General features: G+C 46.1%; 2 protein-coding genes across 7 annotated transcripts in view; both read left to right on the forward strand.

The window, feature by feature from the left end:
- The first annotated feature begins 2138 nt into the window (after window positions 1-2138).
- ACTL6B (actin like 6B) lies at window positions 2139-11408 on the forward strand. Its single transcript, XM_072641378.1, has 14 exons — window positions 2139-2272; window positions 2915-2991; window positions 3300-3465; window positions 4118-4218; window positions 4732-4829; window positions 6175-6269; window positions 6384-6490; window positions 8112-8201; window positions 8520-8581; window positions 9005-9119; window positions 9370-9450; window positions 9581-9676; window positions 9941-10027; window positions 11040-11408. The coding sequence occupies exons 1-14, from the start codon at window positions 2248-2250 to the stop codon at window positions 11118-11120; spliced, it is 1281 nt and encodes a 426-aa protein (XP_072497479.1). The 5' UTR covers window positions 2139-2247; the 3' UTR covers window positions 11121-11408.
- A 2012-nt stretch (window positions 11409-13420) lies between these two features.
- Window positions 13421-18655, forward strand: part of TFR2 (transferrin receptor 2) — a 31373-nt gene continuing 26138 nt past the window's right edge. For 5 of the 6 annotated variants that reach the window (XM_072641380.1, XM_072641379.1, XM_072641381.1 and 2 more), the window contains exons 1-3: window positions 13422-13654; window positions 15012-15252; window positions 15601-15778. In XM_072641380.1, the coding sequence (XP_072497481.1) occupies window positions 13622-13654; window positions 15012-15252; window positions 15601-15778 (452 nt within the window). In that variant the 5' untranslated portion in view covers window positions 13422-13621. Of the gene's footprint in view, window positions 13655-15011; window positions 15253-15600; window positions 15779-18655 lie in introns of all 6 variants that reach the window. The other variant, XM_072641383.1, reaches the window with a different exon arrangement.

The following is an 18655-nucleotide window of genomic DNA, read 5'->3' on the forward strand; positions in this document are numbered from 1 at the left end:
TAGTGATTAGTAGCTCTAATTGTTAAAAAAAATTATTTTTTTCCTTTTTGAATAAACTTAAGAAACCCATTTTCCATGATTGTTGCTTATTTTTTATTTATTTTATCTCTCCTCCCTACCTAGGCTTAACATTGAGGTTGCTGGTTATTTTAACAGGGTACAAAACAGTAAAACAAAGATACAAATATTTAAACTGTCAGCTGTCAAAAAGTTCATATTCCAATTCGTCTTTGAGGATCTCTACAGCTGCATACTTCTCAGTTTTAGGATGATAATCCCAATTTGCAACTATCTCTAGATCCAGATTAGTTAGAAAGGTAGAAAACAAATACTAAATGCCAAGTATGTGCCAGGCGACTAGCACTAAGCTCTTTATAAATAGTATCTCATTTGATCCTCATGACAACCTTTCAAAAAAGAGTTATTTTCATTTGATAGGTGTGGAAACTGAGGCCAATAGAGGTTAAGTGATTTGCCCAGGGTCAGACAGCTAATAAATGCCTGAGGTTGCATTTGAACTCAGGTCTTGACTCCAAGCCCAGCGCCACTGCGCTACCTAGTGGCCAATTAAAATATTTTTTATTTTTTAGAAGGATTAAATTTAGCTCTCTCAAGAAATGTTTTCTTTTGTCATTTCTTCATTCAACACAGTTAACAGCTTCTCCAGAACAGTTAAACTCTTAAGTCTCCTACAGAACAGTTAAACTCTAAATCTCCTAAGACACTGCTTATTCAACTGTCACTCACAAGATTCCATTGCCTTTTAATCCAGTAACATTATTGGGGTTTCTACTGAAGGAGTTATTGAAGCTAGTGTCTCATTTATACTTAGATAAAATATACCTGTGCTTCTCTCTCTGTATTTCTGTGTCTGTCTTTTTCTTTTCTCCCTGCCTCCCCCTTCCTATTGCTCCCATAGAGTAGAAAAGAGAGGAGTGGACTTGCAGTTAGGAAAACCCAGGATGGAACTGCACACCTCACTCACCAACTTTATCACACTGTGCAAGTCACTGAACTTTCAGCATCTTCAAAATGAGATGGTTGGACTCAATGACTTTTAAGGTCACTTTTAGCTCTAGATCTTTAAAGTCCTTTGAGTCCAAGAATATGTCTAATCCCTATTCTACATGACAAATCTTCAAATATTTAAAGACATATTTCCCCTAAATCCCCTAAAATTTTCTTTCTATAGGTTTCTTATTGAAACACCACCTCCAGTGCTCCAGCATCCGCACCAAATTCAGTGTGCTTTGAGGAGTGGAGAGTGAGGAGCCAAATCAAGATTCTAAGATGAATCACTTGAGCTATCCACTTGATTTTCACTTTATAAATCATCTCCTGAGCCAAACAAGGAGAGATCTTCATAGTTTCGAAAAGGCTCAAAAAAGCCCAAACCAAAAAGAGGAACAGACCTGAATTCAGTTGCAGGAATTCTTGGCCTTGGAGTCTCTGAATTTTGTATGTATGCTCACACACATATACATATACATATAATACACACACACACATATATAGTATGTGTTTATGCTCACATCCATATACATATATATACACACACATATATATGCACACTATTTTAATAAAACTGGTTTCCTTTGTAATTCTATGTGTTTTATGCATTTAAAAACATCATTCTGAGACACACACAAAAGGTTGAGTCACCAAGTTAAAGGTTAAATACAGAGAAAGAGAAGATTCTTCCATCCTTCCACGCTGATTCCTCCCTTCTCTCCCTCTCTCTTTTCCTTCTCAGTTTCCGGGCGTTCTCTCTCACCCTGTGGCCTTCGTTTTCTCCTGAGCCTGTCTTAGGACCACGTTGGCTCGTTAGACTCCAGGCTCAGTCCTCCAGGAGACCTAGCCTAGGACAAAGACCACACACGCCACTCTCACCTCGGGGCCTAGATCTCAGGATAGAGGGGCTTTCCCACCTTCCTCTCCCTTTTTCATAGCCCACCCCCGCCTCGACCCTCTTATCCCCTCCCCCTCCCCTTCAGAAATTCCTGGAGGCACTTGGCCCTTTAAGACCGAGGCGCCGGCCTAGGTTATTGTCTGCGCTCCCCACCAATTGAAAGCGTGAGTGGGGGTGGGGGATCCGGTATTCTGATTGGCCGGTCCTTAAGCACCCTCTCCCCACCTCCTGGGTCCCTGGAGCTGTCCGGCTATCTCGGTGCTGATCCCGCTGCTGCAGCTTTGGGTCCTCGGCCTGGAACCACCGCAGGAACTGGAGCCGGAGTGGAAGCAGCCACCATGAGCGGAGGTGTCTACGGAGGAGGTGAGATAGCCCCGAGACCCCGGCCTTCAAGCCAGGTCATTTCACACCGCACCCCTAGCCTGGGGGGTCCAGTTCCTGCAGCCCCAGTCCTCCATTCCTGGTAGCTCCTAGCTGGTTTATACCTGCAGGGCAAATGTCCCATGGCCAGCATTCGTCAAGCGTTCCTCACCTTCCTTAAGGCCCTCAGCGCTCCTGCTGCTCCCTTATTAGCAGCTCACTGACAGGCTGTTATACTCTTCTCTCAGGCAGTCCCTCACCCCAACCCAGAACCTCAGATCTTGTGGATGCTAGGAGCTCCCACCTCCCCACCTCTGCATATATAATTGCCCCCTCCATGTCCAGCATTCCACAAATCTCCCTAACGTGTCTATGTTCCTACTGTTCCCTCAGATCCCATAAATGATCCCATGGCCAAAATGCCCATCTGAGTTTTGGCTTGTGGAGAAGACTCCTCCCTCCCCTCTGACCTCATGTCCACCTGGTCTCCCTTAGGTGGAGTTTATGGGAGGGGGGAGAGTCTCCACACCCCGACTTCATCTCTCTCTGGGTCTTCTGAGGTGGGGTTTGAGGGAGGGAAAGCCCCTCTGCTCTGACTTGCAATCTCCTCCCCCTCCTCCTCTCTCCCCTTGGACACACACACAGATGAAGTTGGAGCCCTGGTTTTTGACATAGGTTCCTTCTCAGTTCGAGCAGGGTATGCTGGGGAGGACTGCCCCAAGGTGAGCCTTCCAGCTCCCCTTCCCAACTTTCCTAAAGTCTACATCGGTCCTACTTCTCTCCCTCTTGGTTCCCAGAACCCACCCCCTTCCTTCATACATAAACACCCTGAAGGAGTTAAAAGAAGGCTCCTGATAGTTTGGGAAAGTGTTAATATGGGTTCAGTAGAATAGTGATGTGAGCCCTGGGAAGGGGATGGGTTTGGCAAGAACAAAGGCATGTGGTAATTGGGATGGGGTTGTTTGGGGATATAAAGTAATGTGGAGAAAAGAAAAGGTGACTGTAATCTGCTCTCCCTTCCTCCCCCTAGGCTGACTTCCCCACTACTGTAGGGTTGCTGACGCTGGAGGAGGGGGGTGGGCTAGAGCTGGATGGAGAGAAGGAGAAGAAGGGGAAAACATTCCACATCGACACCAATGCCCTGCATGTGCCACGGGATGGGGCTGAGGTCATGTCACCCCTCAAGAATGGCATGAGTAAGGGAAACCCCAATATCCATTCCTGGGAACACTACTGCTGCAGCCCTTGCCCCTGTCCCATTCATTATGACCACAGTATGCCCCTCACCAACCCCCACCCCAGACACAGCCAGTTGTTCCAAAACTGATCAGGACCTCCCCTCACCAGGTCCCAGGGCTACCCAGTTTCTCTTATGTCCTCTCTGCCTCCCCTCCCTCAGCTTCAACCATACTCACTTCCTAGGTCCCTAGAGTAGGGAAAGGGGTCTGACTTTTCTACTCAGGTCTACCCCCACCCCATTTTTCTCTTCCCTCCTGTCCTCACCTCTCCTGCCTACACGTGTTTGTCTCTTTCTTTTTCTCACACACCCTGACATATACTCCTGTCTTTATTTCTTTCTTCATTTCATTTACTGTCTTCCCCTGAAACATCTGTCTGCCTGTCTCTCACTCTTTCTCTCTGTATTTCTTTCTATATCTTTCTTTTTCTCTATCCTTTTCTCCCTTCTCTCTGAAACTTCTTCTGTGTTCCTCTTCCTGATTTTCCTCTCTTCACTATCATCCTGTCTCCCTCTTCTCTCTGTTTCCCTTCCCCACATATCTGTCTCTTCCTCTCTCACCACCCTTCCTCTCCCATCCCTCTGTCTCCTCCTCCCCTCCTGGTGCCCAGTTGAGGACTGGGAGTGTTTCCGGGCCATTCTGGATCACACTTACAGCAAACATGTCAAATCGGAGCCAAATCTGCACCCTGTACTCATGTCTGAGGCCCCGGTACGTACTCCCAGCTCTGGGTCCCCTTGCCTCTGGAGTTTGTCCTCTATCTTAACCAGCCTACCCTAGAATCCTTCATCAATCACCTTATTTCTACATTTGACCCCAGCCTTGGGATCTCAATTAGCCACCCCATCTCTCTCCCCCTCAAAATCTTCATCAAAACTGAACCCTATCTCCCCTTTCCTCCAATTATCATTTCTCTCCCTACCCTCTCCACAAGTGTTCCTCATTTTCACATTTATACACCCCTCTCCCATATCTCTCTGAATGGGGATAGTATTCATTCACTGGGGGTAGGGAGGAGGTTTGATAGTAAAGATCATTTTGCATTGTGTTAGTTGGCCTGGTCCCTAGCCTCTCTGCACTCTAAGTGTGAGTGTTTATGAACATGTTCATTTGGGTACATGCGTATGTGTGCATATTAGTACATAAGCCTGTGTGTGTGTGCTTGTTAGCTTATTTATATCCAACCTAAACCCCTCCTTATCCTCTCTCCCCTCCCTCCCATAGTGGAACACTCGAGCCAAAAGAGAAAAACTCACAGAGCTAATGTTCGAACAATACAACATACCTGCCTTCTTCCTGTGCAAGACAGCAGTGCTCACCGCGTATCCCCTGGGCTGGCCACAAAAAGGGGAGTCATGGGGGCACACTGGGAGCACCAAGTGAGGAAGGTAGTTGGTTGCTGAAGCAAGCTGAGTCTGGGCCTGATTCGGTAGAGTGAGTGCCCTCCAAGATTAGGGAACTAAACCCCTTCCCACAATAGAGGACTAAGTATTGGCATTTTCTCCTAACCCCTCCTGACTCCACTTGGAGGAACAGCTAGCTGAAAGGGCCTGAACAGCTAAGATGCCCAAGAACAGCAGACTAGCAGGACTAAGAGAAGTAGAAGTTCCCTTCTCACACTAATTCATCCCTACCCCCACCCCCAACCCAAAATAGGATGAGGCAGGAAGGCAGGAAAAAACAATACTCAAAGAAAGGGGGTGGGGAGAGGTGGAAATGGAAGGGGATAGCAAGGCAAAGAAGTGACCTGACCAAAGGAATGGTAGACAAATGTGGGAAGAGGAATGTGTCTTTTTAAAAATTTGTGAATGTATTAGCAAATAATACCCAGAGAAGTCCGTGACTGGACCCTGACTCACTTAGCAATTAACTGCATGTAGGCTAGGGATTTACAGGAAGGTAGGTGGATCAGTAGATAGTGCTTAGACCTAGAGTCAGGAAGACCTAAGTTCAAATCCAGCCTTAGATGCTTACTAACTCTGTGACCCTAAGCAAGTCACTAACCTCTGGAGAAGGAAATGATAAACCACTCCAGTATCCTTGCCAAGAAAACTCCCATGAACAGTATTGGCAAACTACAATTCACCGGATCGTGAAGAGTTAGATACGAGTCAACAACAACAAAAACAAATCTAGAAAGCAGTCTAAGTCCTCAGAGACCATCATCCAGTTGATCGTAGAATAATGAATAATTTGGCCACAACATCTCTCAAAAGTCACCTACCAAGGAAGAAAGCAGTTGTTACCTGTAGGGATGAAAATTACAGACCTTAAAAATACTGAAATAAGTATACAAAAAGTAGAAGACAGCATCCCTACCTTCAGGAAGCTTAAAATCTAGTTGAGGAGACAATACGCATGAAAAGCAAATTAGTGATGTCATGTGTGCGTATGTGTGGGTTATGATCAGAATTCAATGTGTGGCACTGACAACAAATAGTCTAAGGCCCTAGTGGAGGGAGACTGGGGGGATTCATGGAAGACTTTCTGGAGGAGGTGAAATTTGAACCTGAAAGGAAAGTCTGGGACCTGGAAAGGAGGGGTCAGGGGAGAGGCCTAGGGCTGATGAGTGTTGTAAATTGACCAGTGGTGGGGGTCAGAGGGACGCTTCTTCCAGCACCATCTTCACTTTGTTATTGTCTCTTTGACTTATTCCAACTGGGCCAGCTTTGCAAATGGGCGCTCAACAGGCCTGGTGTTGGACAGTGGGGCCACCCACACCACAGCCATCCCTGTGCATGATGGCTATGTCCTGCAGCAAGGTAGGACCCTGGTGGGAAGGGATCAGGGGCTGAGTTGTTTGATGATGGGGTTGTAGGGAATCCCTTGGCCAGATCCCTGAAGTTTGATATCCCAATCCCCACCTTGCTTATTAGGCATCGTGAAGTCACCCCTGGCCGGGGACTTCATCTCTATGCAGTGCCGAGAGCTGTTTCAGGAAATGGCCATCGACATCATTCCACCTTATATGATTGCAGCAAAGGTAAGAACTCATGCAGGAGCAAAGGAATCAAACCCTCAGAGAATCAGAGAACCATCATGTCATCAAAGTCATGGAATGGTAGAATCTATCCTTTAATCAAAACACATTTGTTAAGTTCCTACTACTTGACTACTGACAAATGTAGGGCAATACAAAGACAGAAAACAGCTCATGACCTTAAGGAATTTATACTCTATAGAGGAAATTATAAAATAATGGATCATCAGGACCATAGAGACTGTCTTAGTCCAACCCTTTCATTTTAAAGATGGAGGAAACTGAGGACCTGAGAGAAGTACCTTTGCCCATCTTCCCCTCAGCAATGGCATATATAAGACTAGAATTTAGTTCTACTGACTTTCAAGATTCTGCCTCCCTGACTCTTCAGTTCCTTTCCTGTGCCCCATTCCTTTCCTTCAGAGACTTGGTTTCCAGCTGACTTTCAATTGACTAATCCCTATTAAAGAGTCAGGTGCAGCTAGGTGGTGAAGTAGATAGAGTGCCAGGACTGGAGTCAGGAAAATTCATCTTCCAGAGTTCAAATCTGTTTCAGACACTAGCTGTAGGACTCTGGGCAAGTCACTTAACCCTGTTTGCCTCAATTGCCTCATCTGTAAAATGAACTAGAGAAGGAAATGACAAAACACCCCAGTATCTTTGCCAAGAACACCCCAAAAGGGGGCATGAAGAGTCAGACAAAACTGAGCAACAACATTAAGGAGTTAGCAGCTAATCCCAAAGATATCTTTATTCTGCTAGGAGACTCAAAGACTTTATTCTAGTAGGAGATTCAAAGACCCAAAAGACTGAAGCTCTGATGATGGAATTTTAGACACAAGGACAGAATCAAACTTTAGAAATCACATAATCCAATTGCTTCCCCCTTTACATATGAGGAAATGAGACCCAGAAAAAGGAAGTGACTTTTACAAAACCATTCAGAGAGTTGTTGACAAGCTGAGACCTAGCTCTGATTTCTAGTTCATTGTTAAGGACACTCAGTCCCATTCTTTTTTCCTCCCAGTAAATTTCTCCAGTTTTTGTTTCCTGTTTGGGAATATCAGGTTGCATGCTACCCCCTTGCATAATGGACAAAAATAGGGGTGTTCTCACATCTTTCTTGACTCTATACTGAGGCAGGATGGGATGAACTACATCTTTTTGTTCACTCACAGAAAAGTTAGAGTTGGGTTTTTTTAAGGTTTTCATGGAGGAATAGTAGTGACAAGTGGGAGGCAGGGGCTGACTTTTGGAGTTCTTTTCAGTATTTCTCCCTTAGAGCTCCCAAGGCAGTTGTGGACTCTTCAGTTTGACGTTGGCAGTGGAAAGAGTACAAGACTTGGGTCCAGACAACCCTCCCCCCCCACTACCTACTGGTTATTTGACGATGGGTACTTACTCTGAGCTCCAGTTTCCTCTTCTGTAGAATGGTGATAATAAAACCTCCAGTGCCCACCTCACTGCACTTGGCATAATTTATAGACTGGATGATGACGTAGATCCAGAACCAGCTCATCCTAGTGCGGGGGAGGTAAAAAAAGCCAAGATGCAGAAAAAGTAGGGCCTACAGAGAGTAGAGTGAAGTGAGATGATTAGTCTGTACCTTTCCACCCCACCCCAGGAGCCAGTTCGGGAAGGAGCTCCCCCAAACTGGAAGAAGAAGGAGAAGCTACCCCAGGTGTCCAAGTCCTGGCACAATTACATGTGCAATGTGAGGCACCTGAGACTCTTGATTTCCCTGCCCCACCCCCCACAACTCCCAAAGTCATCTCACTCCTGCTAACTTGGCAGTTTCTTCTTCTCTGCCCTGGCCCACCTTGGCCCAGACTTCTACTTGTAGCCCTGTCACCTCTATTGCCACCAGAACTCCCTTCCACACTCTCTTCCAGGTTTCCCTTTCCTCCCTGGTTCCTCCTTTCCCTGCTCCCCAGACCCCTATAGTACTTCCTAGTCCTGGGGAAGGGAAAGGGAAAGTTAGGGGTGAGGCCTCAGGGATTCCTATCTTCCTCAACCCCTCCCTGGAGGATAGGAGGTGATCCAGGATTTCCAAGCTTCTGTGCTGCAGGTTTCTGATTCTCCCTACGATGAACAGTAAGTGAGATTCTCTAAGGGCAAGGGCTGGGACTGTTGGCTGGATTTCATGGCTGGGGTCCCTAGAGGGTAATTGGTGGGGGAGAACACCTATTTCTCAGGAGGAAAACAACAGGGTCTGGTATGGGAAAGCCAGCGGTGTGTACATTTACATGTGCTCTTCAGGCTCTGTGCACCCCTACCTCCCCCCTCACTCACATCCAAGATTGAGACAAGGCCAGAACTAGGGCTAAAGGGAGGATGGTGAAGAAAGGGTTGAAGCTAGGATCAAGAGGAAGGCAGGAACTCAGTTTTAGGGCCACCCCCATATAACTATCTTTCACTAACAGCCCAAGATTGTCTTTCACCTCCACCAGTTTTCCCCCAAAACCTCTTTCTGGCCAGCTACTGTACTAACCTTACTTTTCCCTATGCCCCGGGCAGGGTGGCTGCACAGATGCCCACAGTGCACTATGAGATGCCTAATGGGTACAACACAGATTATGGGGCTGAGAGGCTCCGCATCCCTGAGGGGCTGTTTGATCCTTCCAATGTCAAGGTGGGGCCAGAGTCCTGGGGTGGCTATGGGGGGGCACTGGGAGACTACTTGTCTGGATCCCTGAGATGAACAGGTCCTGGGATGTCCTGAGGGGAGTGGGCCTTGGACCATACACTGGGACCAGAGGGGAGCTTTACTTGGCGGGACTGAACCCTTGGATCTTGAAGGGAATAGGAGCTGGGCAATGTGACAGGAATGCTTCCTGAGGTAGACAAAGAGCATTAGCTCTAGTTGTCTTATCTTCCTCCAGGGTCTGTCAGGTAATACCATGCTGGGAGTTGGCCATGTTGTAACTACCAGCATTGGGATGTGTGACATAGACATTCGACCGGTGAGTAAAGCTGCCCCGGGCCTCTGTAAGTGGGACTGGGAGATGGGAGGAAGAGAAAGAGAGGGGAGAGTTGGACTGAGGCAGTAGTCACCTGTTCAACACCAGCTCATCCTCATCTCATACCCCACAGGGTCTCTATGGCAGTGTCATTGTCACTGGAGGGAACACACTGTTGCAAGGTTTTACTGACCGACTCAACCGAGAACTCTCCCAGAAAACACCCCCGGTAGGAACCCCTTTAGGTCCCAGGGATCCTGGTTGTACACCTTCAGGACCCAAGCCTCCTTACATGCATCCCATTTCTCTCCCTCTAGGCCAGACTTCCTTCTTAGGTCTGAGGCATTCACCTTCCTTGGAGGGGGGATGATCCATCTGGAGATCCCTACTTTCTCCTTTCTTCCCATGTAGCTGCTCCAGGCTCACCCCTACACCAAGCCTTCCCAAGACCTGCATGTCCTAACTTCCCCAACCCAGACCTCTCTCCTTACAGAGCATGCGGCTGAAACTCATTGCCAGCAACAGCACCATGGAAAGGAAGTTCAGCCCCTGGATTGGGGGTTCCATTTTGGCCTCCCTGGTAAGGGGAGAATAGAAGATGGATGAGATAGAGTGGAGGAGTGGAATGGGGTAGGGTTCAAAATGGAGAAAATGGTTAGGAGAATAGGGTCACAAGGAAGGATCTTGGGAAAGGGACAAGGTATGGGGGCACACACAACACTATAGTACTTCAAACATTGCCTTGCACAGAATGCACATCTGAATCCAATCCAACAAACACAAATGTCTATTTTGTGAAGACTACTGTAAGGTGGAGTTTAGATAGAAACAAAAATGTTCTCAGATTTGGCCTTTTGGAAATTATCAGTAACCCTAGAAAAGGCTGTTGCAGCAGAAGGGTGGGGCTAGAAGCTGTCATGCCAAGGGCGGAGAAGATCAGGGAGGTGGTGCTATGAAGCTGGTCATGAAGACAGCTATTTCCTAGAAGTTTGAAAGTGAAGGGAGAATTGAGGTGAGATGGTAGTCATAGAGACTAATATAATTAAGGAAAGATAGATAGATAGATGATAGATAGATGTTGGATAGATGGATGGATGGATGGATAGATGATGGATGAACGGATGGATAGATAGACAGATAGATGATGGATACATGAACAAATAGGTAGACAGATAAATAGATAGATTTGGGCTTTTTGTGTTTGTTTGTTTTTTAAGATGGAGAGACCTAAACATTTTTGAGGGCCAAGAAGAAAGAGGCAGCGAAGACGGATAGACTAAAGATTCAGAAAAAGGAAAGGGGCATTAAGGGAGCAAGGATTGAGTGAGAATCCAGAGCACAGATGAATAAATTAGACTGGGGAAGGAGGAGGCATAGTTCTTTCCTTGAATATGGTGGGGGAAGGAGGACAGGGGCCATATCTTGGAGTGAGGGAAAAGACCAAGATAAGAGAAGGGAAAAATTGGACTAACGGGAATGGAGCAGGAGGTGTCCTGGAATGGCTTTCTAAGCCAGCATAAGAGAAAATAGGATTTGAAGTGGGAAAAAAATCTCCCTTTCCCTCCAAGTTCTGAGACATTCCCCTTTCCCAGGGCACCTTCCAGCAGATGTGGATCTCCAAACAGGAGTATGAGGAGGGAGGGAAGCAGTGTGTGGAGCGCAAGTGTCCCTGAGATGCAGAGCCCAGAGCAGAGAGAGGGAAAAGGGTGTCTGAGGAGAAAGAACCCCAGCCTGCTTTTCCCAACTCCCCTTCCCCCAAATACTGCCGGGAGAGGACACCCCCCCACTCTCACTCTCTTTTTCTCTTTCTTTCTCACACACACCTACCACCCCCACCCCCACCTCCTACACACAGAGAATCCCCACTAGACTGACTCTACTGTTTCTGTTGTGATGTCTCAGTTTGGCAAATAATAAAAAAAAAAAAAGTTTTTAAAAAAATAAAAAAGAAAGAAAAGTAATCTAGCTCCAGAGTAGGGGACTCCTGGGGAGGGAAGGGAGGGAGAGCCAGAGAGTGGAACTGCTGGGGAGGACAGGGCTGGAGGGATTGGTGTGGGGAGGTGCAGGGTCACAGGGTCCTTTCCATCGCTAGCTAAAATCTCATGATCCCGGCGTTACATCAAATCTCACACAGGAGACAATGGATTTCATGGAGGTGGCTGGCAAGAGGAAGGCAAGGGCTACCTAAACCAGGGCTTAAAAAAAGAAAAAAAGACTTCTCCATGATGAGCTCCTGCCCTCCACATAAAAGCTTAGAAAATAGCCTCCCTCATACACTCCTCAAGCTGCCCTGGTGAGACTTCGAATCTATCCCTCAGTCTACCCTACCTACTCCTTTTAACTTGATTTCTGGGCAGTTAAGTGGTACAATAGAAGAAGCGCTGGGCCAGGGGTCAAAAAGATCTAAGTTCATATCTAGTCTCAGATACTTAGCAGCTGTTTGACTCTGTCTCAGTTTCCTCATCTATAAAATGGGGATAATAGTACTTACCTCCCAGGGAAAGTACTTGGCACACAACAGGCATTATATAAATGTGTTGTCAATGGTTGTTGTTCAGTCATGTCTGATTCTTTGACCCCATCTGGGGTTTTCTTGACAAAGATACCCGGAGTGGTTTGTCATTTCCTTCTCTAGCTCATTTTTACAGAGGAAAAAACTGAGGCAAATGGGTCTTGCCCAGGATCCTACAACTAGTGAGTGTCTGAGGCCAGATTTTACTTAGGAAGATGAGTCTTCCATACTTCCATACCTCATAGACGCAGAATTCTGTCCACTTCCTATTATTTTACATTTTGCTTTATTTTTGCCTTGATTTCCTTATGCCAGTGTAGATGAGCAACTTGCTCTACACTTGCAGGAGGCACAGAAAAGGGTAGATGATTTCTCCAGGCTCACATAACCAGTATGTCAGTCATTTTTTTTTAAAGGGTAGGGCAAGGGCTACTGGCTTCTTCCAAAAGACATAGAACCTGGATGTTTGGACTCAGGCTTGTGGTAAGGGAAAAACCATCAAACGGAAATGGGAGATGGATGGGGGGAGATGATACTAAAGATAGGATGGAGAAGAGAAAGGAGAGCTTGAACAGAACAAGTGGGTAGAAATAAGAAGGAGCAGCCCTGGATGGCAGCAGAAACAATAATAGCTCTGGCCCAGGTACACACTATCACAGAGGTGAGTGAATAATTTGGGTAAATGAGTTTCCATTTCCACCCCCAAGAGAAGTGGAAGTGAGTAAAATATGTTCCAGGGGCCTATCTTAAAAGGGGCGAAAAGGGGGCAAGATGAAACAATCAGAACATTCTCCCCAAACATGCCACCCTTATCTCCCCATCCAAGAATCTGGATGTCAGGGCACACTCCTCCATCTATCCATCATGTCACTGTGATATGAAACACAGACACTTATATACCACATAGCTTGGCATGAGATAGACCCATAGTCACTCACCAGACAACCCTTCTGAGAAGAGAGAGAGCTGGGACCAGAATGGGGGACAGGAATGGGACAAGTTAATGTATAACAGGATATGGAGTCTCACCCAGGAGAAACTGGAGGCCAGAGTACAGACATCGCTTGGACTTGGGTTTCTGGGAGGGGAGGGGGTGCTTCCTGTGTGGGCCCCAGGGCAGATTCTCTTGGATTCTAAAAAAGGTATCAAGGACTTTGAGAAAGGAGCAGGTAGGGAAATGAGAGCATGAGTGTGCCAGGGGTACAAGAAAAGGTGTTGGGATTATCTGACTGGATAGGAGGAGAAAGGCCAATATGGTCAAAGGGAAAATACTGGGGCAATCTCCTTCCTAAATTCACCTCCTCCCCACCCCCCTCACTCCTACCTACACCTTCAGCCACATTCCCAGCAGGGACCCAGAGGCCAAAGTCTGTTCAATCTCAGAAAATTGATTTTACTGAAGAGAAGGGGTGGAGTGGGGGTGGGAGGAGAGAAGGGTGGAGTTCCCTGATATTTAGGACTTATTCCACCCCACACCCCCAACTCAGTTCCCCAGGGACCCAGGGGAAGGTGGGTCCTAAAGAGTCTAGGCATTTTGAAAACAACCAGAAAGCTGGGGAGGAAGCCCAACAAACTGTTTTCCTGCAGAGACAACCTAGCTGCTAGGGCTAAGAGGACCTGAGGGCCAGTCCTCAGGCACAGCACAGAGAAGACACCAGACGAATGGAAAGGGTTCGAGGGTTCTTCCTGAAAGCGGTAAGACTTTTAGAAGCTGGAGGGAAACACTATTCCCCAACCCAAACCTGAAACAATCTGAATTCTCATGCCAAGTTGCAGAACACCTCACCCCTAAGTGTCCTCTTCTGGTGCTTCCTGTCCTCTTCCTGATATCTATCTTCTAGTTCCAAAGAACTCCTGACAGGTGTGAATTAGACTATCTTAAGAAAGCTAGATTTCAGTGAGCTCCAGAAAATGCGAGGAATAGAAGAGGGGAAGATGTAGAGCGGAATGTGTTCATAATAAGAGAATTCTAGAGGCCAGATTGTGAAATATAAGGACTAGGAAGGACTAGGGCTAGGCTAGTAAGGAGACAGTGGGGAGCTGGGGAGAGGGAAGAAGGAGTTTTGAAGGTGGCAAGGCAGGTGTCTCTAGGAGAGACAGATCTTAAGCTCAGGTCTAATGGTGGAGAAAGAGGAGGAATCTGTTTCCTCCTCTATCCTCAAACCTCCACAGGGATGCAAGCTAGTACAATGGCACCAAGAGAGGAGATAGTCCACCCTTTGCACCTCTGTCCTGATTTTTACCGCCAGTGATCATATCCCTTGCCCCAACCCAGGACTCTCTTCCCCACAATCAATATCAGGGCATGAGTCAGTCCATGAAAAGACAGCATTCCAATTACAGCAAGGAGTAAATCGTATCCCCAGATGCCAGTGACTGAGATAGCCTGAACTTCCTTACCCTAAGTATGGCTCTGTGCCTTCCTCCAATCTTTTTTGCTCCCTCATTTCTCTGTCCCATCCTTTTTTCCTATCCTCCCTATCCCTTTGTCCTTCCTCAATTCCCTGTCTTACCCCAATCCCACCATCACACTTCTCCTTGCCATCCACTGGGCTGTCTGCATTTGTCTTGATCTATACCTGGCCACTGGACCCAGATGACTCTGGAAGAGAGAGTGAGGCTGGTGACTTTGCACAGCCCTCCCTCACTCAAATGCAATTCAATTGCAAGTCATAGCATCATCTTCCTGATGTCACGGTACTCTTCAAGAATGAAGGACAAACCACAGAAACCACACACAACCCTGTCTTTCCCTATCCCTCTCCTTCCCCAGCCTATTCTCCACATTTCTTCTCCATTGTCTTCCCCCATTTCCCTCTTCTATACCATCCACCTGTCTTTCAATTTTCTATTCTCTCCCATTCTCTCCCATCTCTCTCCCCTCTACCATCTACTTGTCTCTCCCTCCTCTATTCTCTCCCATTCCAGTGTCCTGCCCCCCATCTCCCTCTCTTCTTATCAACTATCCTCCCCTGCCTCAATTCCCCAAGGGCTCTTCCATGGGTTTTGTCCATCTAGTCCTCTACTGACTTCAGAGTCCCTCTGCTCCCAGAATCAAGAGCTGTCCTCCCACCATTCCTATACCATCTACAAACAAGTAGAAGACCAGAGAAAACAGTTGGAGGAAGATGAGAAGCAAGAGGAAGAAGAAGAAAGTCCAGCTGCTCTCATCATGGACATGGAACTACGGACCACCAACCAGGGGCAAAAGCAGGGGGAATCTGGGAGGCAGAATCTAACCCCTAAGATAATCACTCACCTTATACTCATCAATCTCTTGGTCTTTACTGTGGGTAAGAACAAATTCCTTGCCTCCCAGTCATGGGACTGGGATGACCTTGGGAGGTAAGGGAAGGGCCTGGAGATTAATTGGAGGACCCAGTGAGGAAGATGCTAAGTCTGGGATTTGGGAAAGGTTGGTGGTCTGTATTCGTAGGTTCTAAAATGGAAGAGGCAGAATGATGGACAGGTAAACAAAGAAAGGGTGAGTGGTCTTGGGGAAGAGCTAGTTTCTTGAATGCCTCAGTGTCAGAGGGAGTAGAATGAATGAGGGAAGAACACAGTCCTAGAGGGAGCCCAGGTGGATGGGAGGAAGAGGAAGCCTTGGAGGGAAATCAGTGCCTTGGCTTTCCTTATCCTAGCTTTCCTCCTGGGCTACATTGCTTTTCGGGGTTCATGCCAGTCTTGTAAGGACTCGGTGTCAGAAGTGAGTGATGAAGAGCTGAATCCAGACACTAGTGGCTCTACCCTGTACTGGGCTGACCTTCGGGATATGTTCCACAAATACTTGGCTGAGGAGCAACTGAGAAGTTCTATCAGGTAAGACCCAAGATTGGATCTTCAAGACTTAAAATAGAATCCTGCACTCCTCCTCCTAACTGGACACTCAGATATCTTTTTCTCCAATCTCATGGTTCCTGACTCTTTCAAACTTCAGTTCTTGGTATCTGGGTAGCCCATTTTCCCTCCCCTCAGTTAATGTTCCCGGAGAAACATTTCTGTACAATGCATTGTGCTATTGCTACAAAAATGCAAACAGTATATAATTTGCCTCAGGGCTCTAATAGTCACAAAATACATTGCTTCTTCCCCTAGATAAATGCTATCTCCATGAAATAAAATGGCTCCCCATTGCCCACTGGCAACGCCCTTGGCAACGAAGGCTGGACTGCTCCCCTTCCTTCTTGACTACATCTGTCTTCAAAGTCCCTTTCCTTTTTCCTCTCCCACCCTGGGTAATGTACACACATTCATTTTGGCCCCAAATGAAGAAAATCCAAATTGCAGCTCTGGTGTGGATGATGACAGTGATACTAATAATTAGTATTTATACAGCACTTTAAGGTTTGGGAAGCACTTTACAAATATTTCATTTTAATTTCACAACAACCCTGGGAGGCTCTTCACCTGCCTTCCTAAAACTTAGTCAGATAATGAAAGATAAGGCACATACAAATAGGAAATGGGTAATGAAAATAGAAGACAGTGAATGATAGGAGCGAAAGGAAGTATTCTAGGGGATGAGAGGCAGGAATGGTCTGAGAGGGGAGTAGTTGATGAGGGCTTCATGATGTCTGGACTCAGGGCAGAGATTTGGATAGAGAGAGAGGAGGCTGCATAACAGAAGTGCTAAGAGAATGATCATAAGAACATAACAAGACTCAGTAAGATGTGTTCAAACAACTGTGTGGGCCAGTTTTGGTTGGAGTATAAGATTTACATAGGTAGACAGTTGAAGACAAGACTGGAAAGGAAGGTTAGGGCCCTGTCACAGAAGGCCTTGAATACAGGTGTGGGCTGAACCCCACTCAGATGACAGGTAGGTAGGTAGGTAGATACATAGGTAGTTTAGGTCAGATGAAATGAAATGAAACATTCACAGATCATTCAACAATTACAGAAGTAGGTTGACTTATCCATAGCATAGAAAAGCTGTTTAACATGAACAGAGCAGTAAGCTTGGGTAGATGTGGCCCTCTTGCCTTCATAGTGAAATGGACCTGATCAGTAGAGGAGGATGTGGTGATTTACAAGGCTTTAGGAAACTTCCAAAAGGATCAGCCCTTTTTATATCCTTAGGTTTCTAGGAAACCATGTCAATACAGCCTGGGGAGATCAGTAAGCTGTGTCAACATCAAGGGCTTGGGCTTTAGTCCCCAAGTCACTCTAGTCTTGGGAACAGCTTCCTTGACTTTTAAGAAAATAAATGGCAGGAATAGGGGAATTCTGGTAGATATTGATCCTTTCACTCAAAGTTAAGGAGTTTGAACATTAGATCTTAGGCAAGAAAATATAAGATTCTTCAGCTACCATCTGGCCTCTGATTGAAGACGTTAATGACTGGAAGTTCAACACTTCCTGAGGCAGCCTATTCCACATTTGCACAGTTTTAATCATAAGAAAGATTTTCCTGATAGGAAGCCTTAATTAACTTATTTGCAACTGACACTCGTACATTCCTGGTCTGGCGTCGTGGGGTCATACAGAACACGTCTCATCTCTTATCTGCATGGCAACCTTTCCAATACCTGAAGCTAGCTACCTTGTCTGCCCAAAATCTTCAGTTTAAATATTCCCAGTTCCTTCAGATGACGCCAGACAATATGGACTCATTAATCTATCTGCCAATTTCTGAATTCTCTCCATCTAATGAGTGTCCTCCTCCAACAGTGAGAGCTCTTTTTGTATAGTGGATAGGGTCTTGGTTCTGGGGTCAGGTTTTCATTCGAAAATCTTCCCTCTGGCATCTATTAGTTTTGAGGGAGTACAGATGGCCTCTGAGGGCTTCTCCAGCCAATGATCCAAGATCACACTAGCATTTTGATTTCCATATCACACTACTGACTCCATATAATGTTGGTAGGCAGGAAATGCTGGTAGATGCTTAACATCTAGCTTTCCGGGGGGCAAGATTTGTGTGTGTGTGTGTGTGTGTGTGTGTGTGTGTGTGTGCATGCGTGTGTGAGTGAATGAGTGTGAAATGTATTTTTTAGGACATACTTTTAAGTTTGAATTGCATCATTAACATTTTCTCCATCATTTTCTTAAGTCTAAACAATCAACAAAACAATACATCAAACTGATTTGTAGTGTGTGCTGATTTCTGAAGTGCAAATGCTCACACTGAAAATTTAACAATCTAGCAAGCAAATAAGCTCCAACACACCACTGTTTGTAGACTACTAAAACCCCACAGATCTCTCTTTTTTGTTTTTCAAACAACTTACTGTCTAACTATGCCTCTTCCATCTTGTTCTTGCAAAGCTGATATCTGAACTGAAGAGTAAGGCTTTATACTGATCCCATTTGAATTTCATCTTCTTAGATTCAGCCTAGTGCTCTAATCTGTAGATCTTTGTGATTCTTGTTTTTAAACAACCAGCACATCAGCTATCCCTCCCAATTTGGTGTCATCTACAGATGGAACAAGTGTGCCATCTGTGACTTTGTCCAAGTCACAGCAAAATTGTTCAACAGCATAGGGCCAAGAACATGGCAGGGAAGGAAGAGAAGGAAGGGCATGGGGACAGAACTACAACTTCATTAGTATAAGGAACTCCTAGTGGGGAAAATCCCTCTACTAATGTAGATCTGTACCTGCTCTTCAACTTACAGAATCATTTAAGACACTAAGTGGTTAAGTGACTTATCCAGGATTTCACTACCATTATGTGCCCAAAGTAGGCCTTGAATGCA

This window comes from Notamacropus eugenii, chromosome 2, assembly GCF_028372415.1.
Source record: "Notamacropus eugenii isolate mMacEug1 chromosome 2, mMacEug1.pri_v2, whole genome shotgun sequence".
In the NCBI taxonomy this organism is placed as follows: domain Eukaryota; kingdom Metazoa; phylum Chordata; class Mammalia; order Diprotodontia; family Macropodidae; genus Notamacropus; species Notamacropus eugenii.

Excerpts from the sequence above, each read along its gene's own strand:
- ACTL6B (XM_072641378.1), top strand. The coding sequence starts at position 2,248 with ATGAGCGGAGGTGTCTACGGAGGAG. Across the intron at positions 6,491-8,111 it reads CTTATATGATTGCAGCAAAG|GAGCCAGTTCGGGAAGGAGC; the intron begins GTAAGAACTCAT and ends ACCCCACCCCAG. Across the intron at positions 10,028-11,039 it reads GTTCCATTTTGGCCTCCCTG|GGCACCTTCCAGCAGATGTG; the intron begins GTAAGGGGAGAA and ends CCCCTTTCCCAG.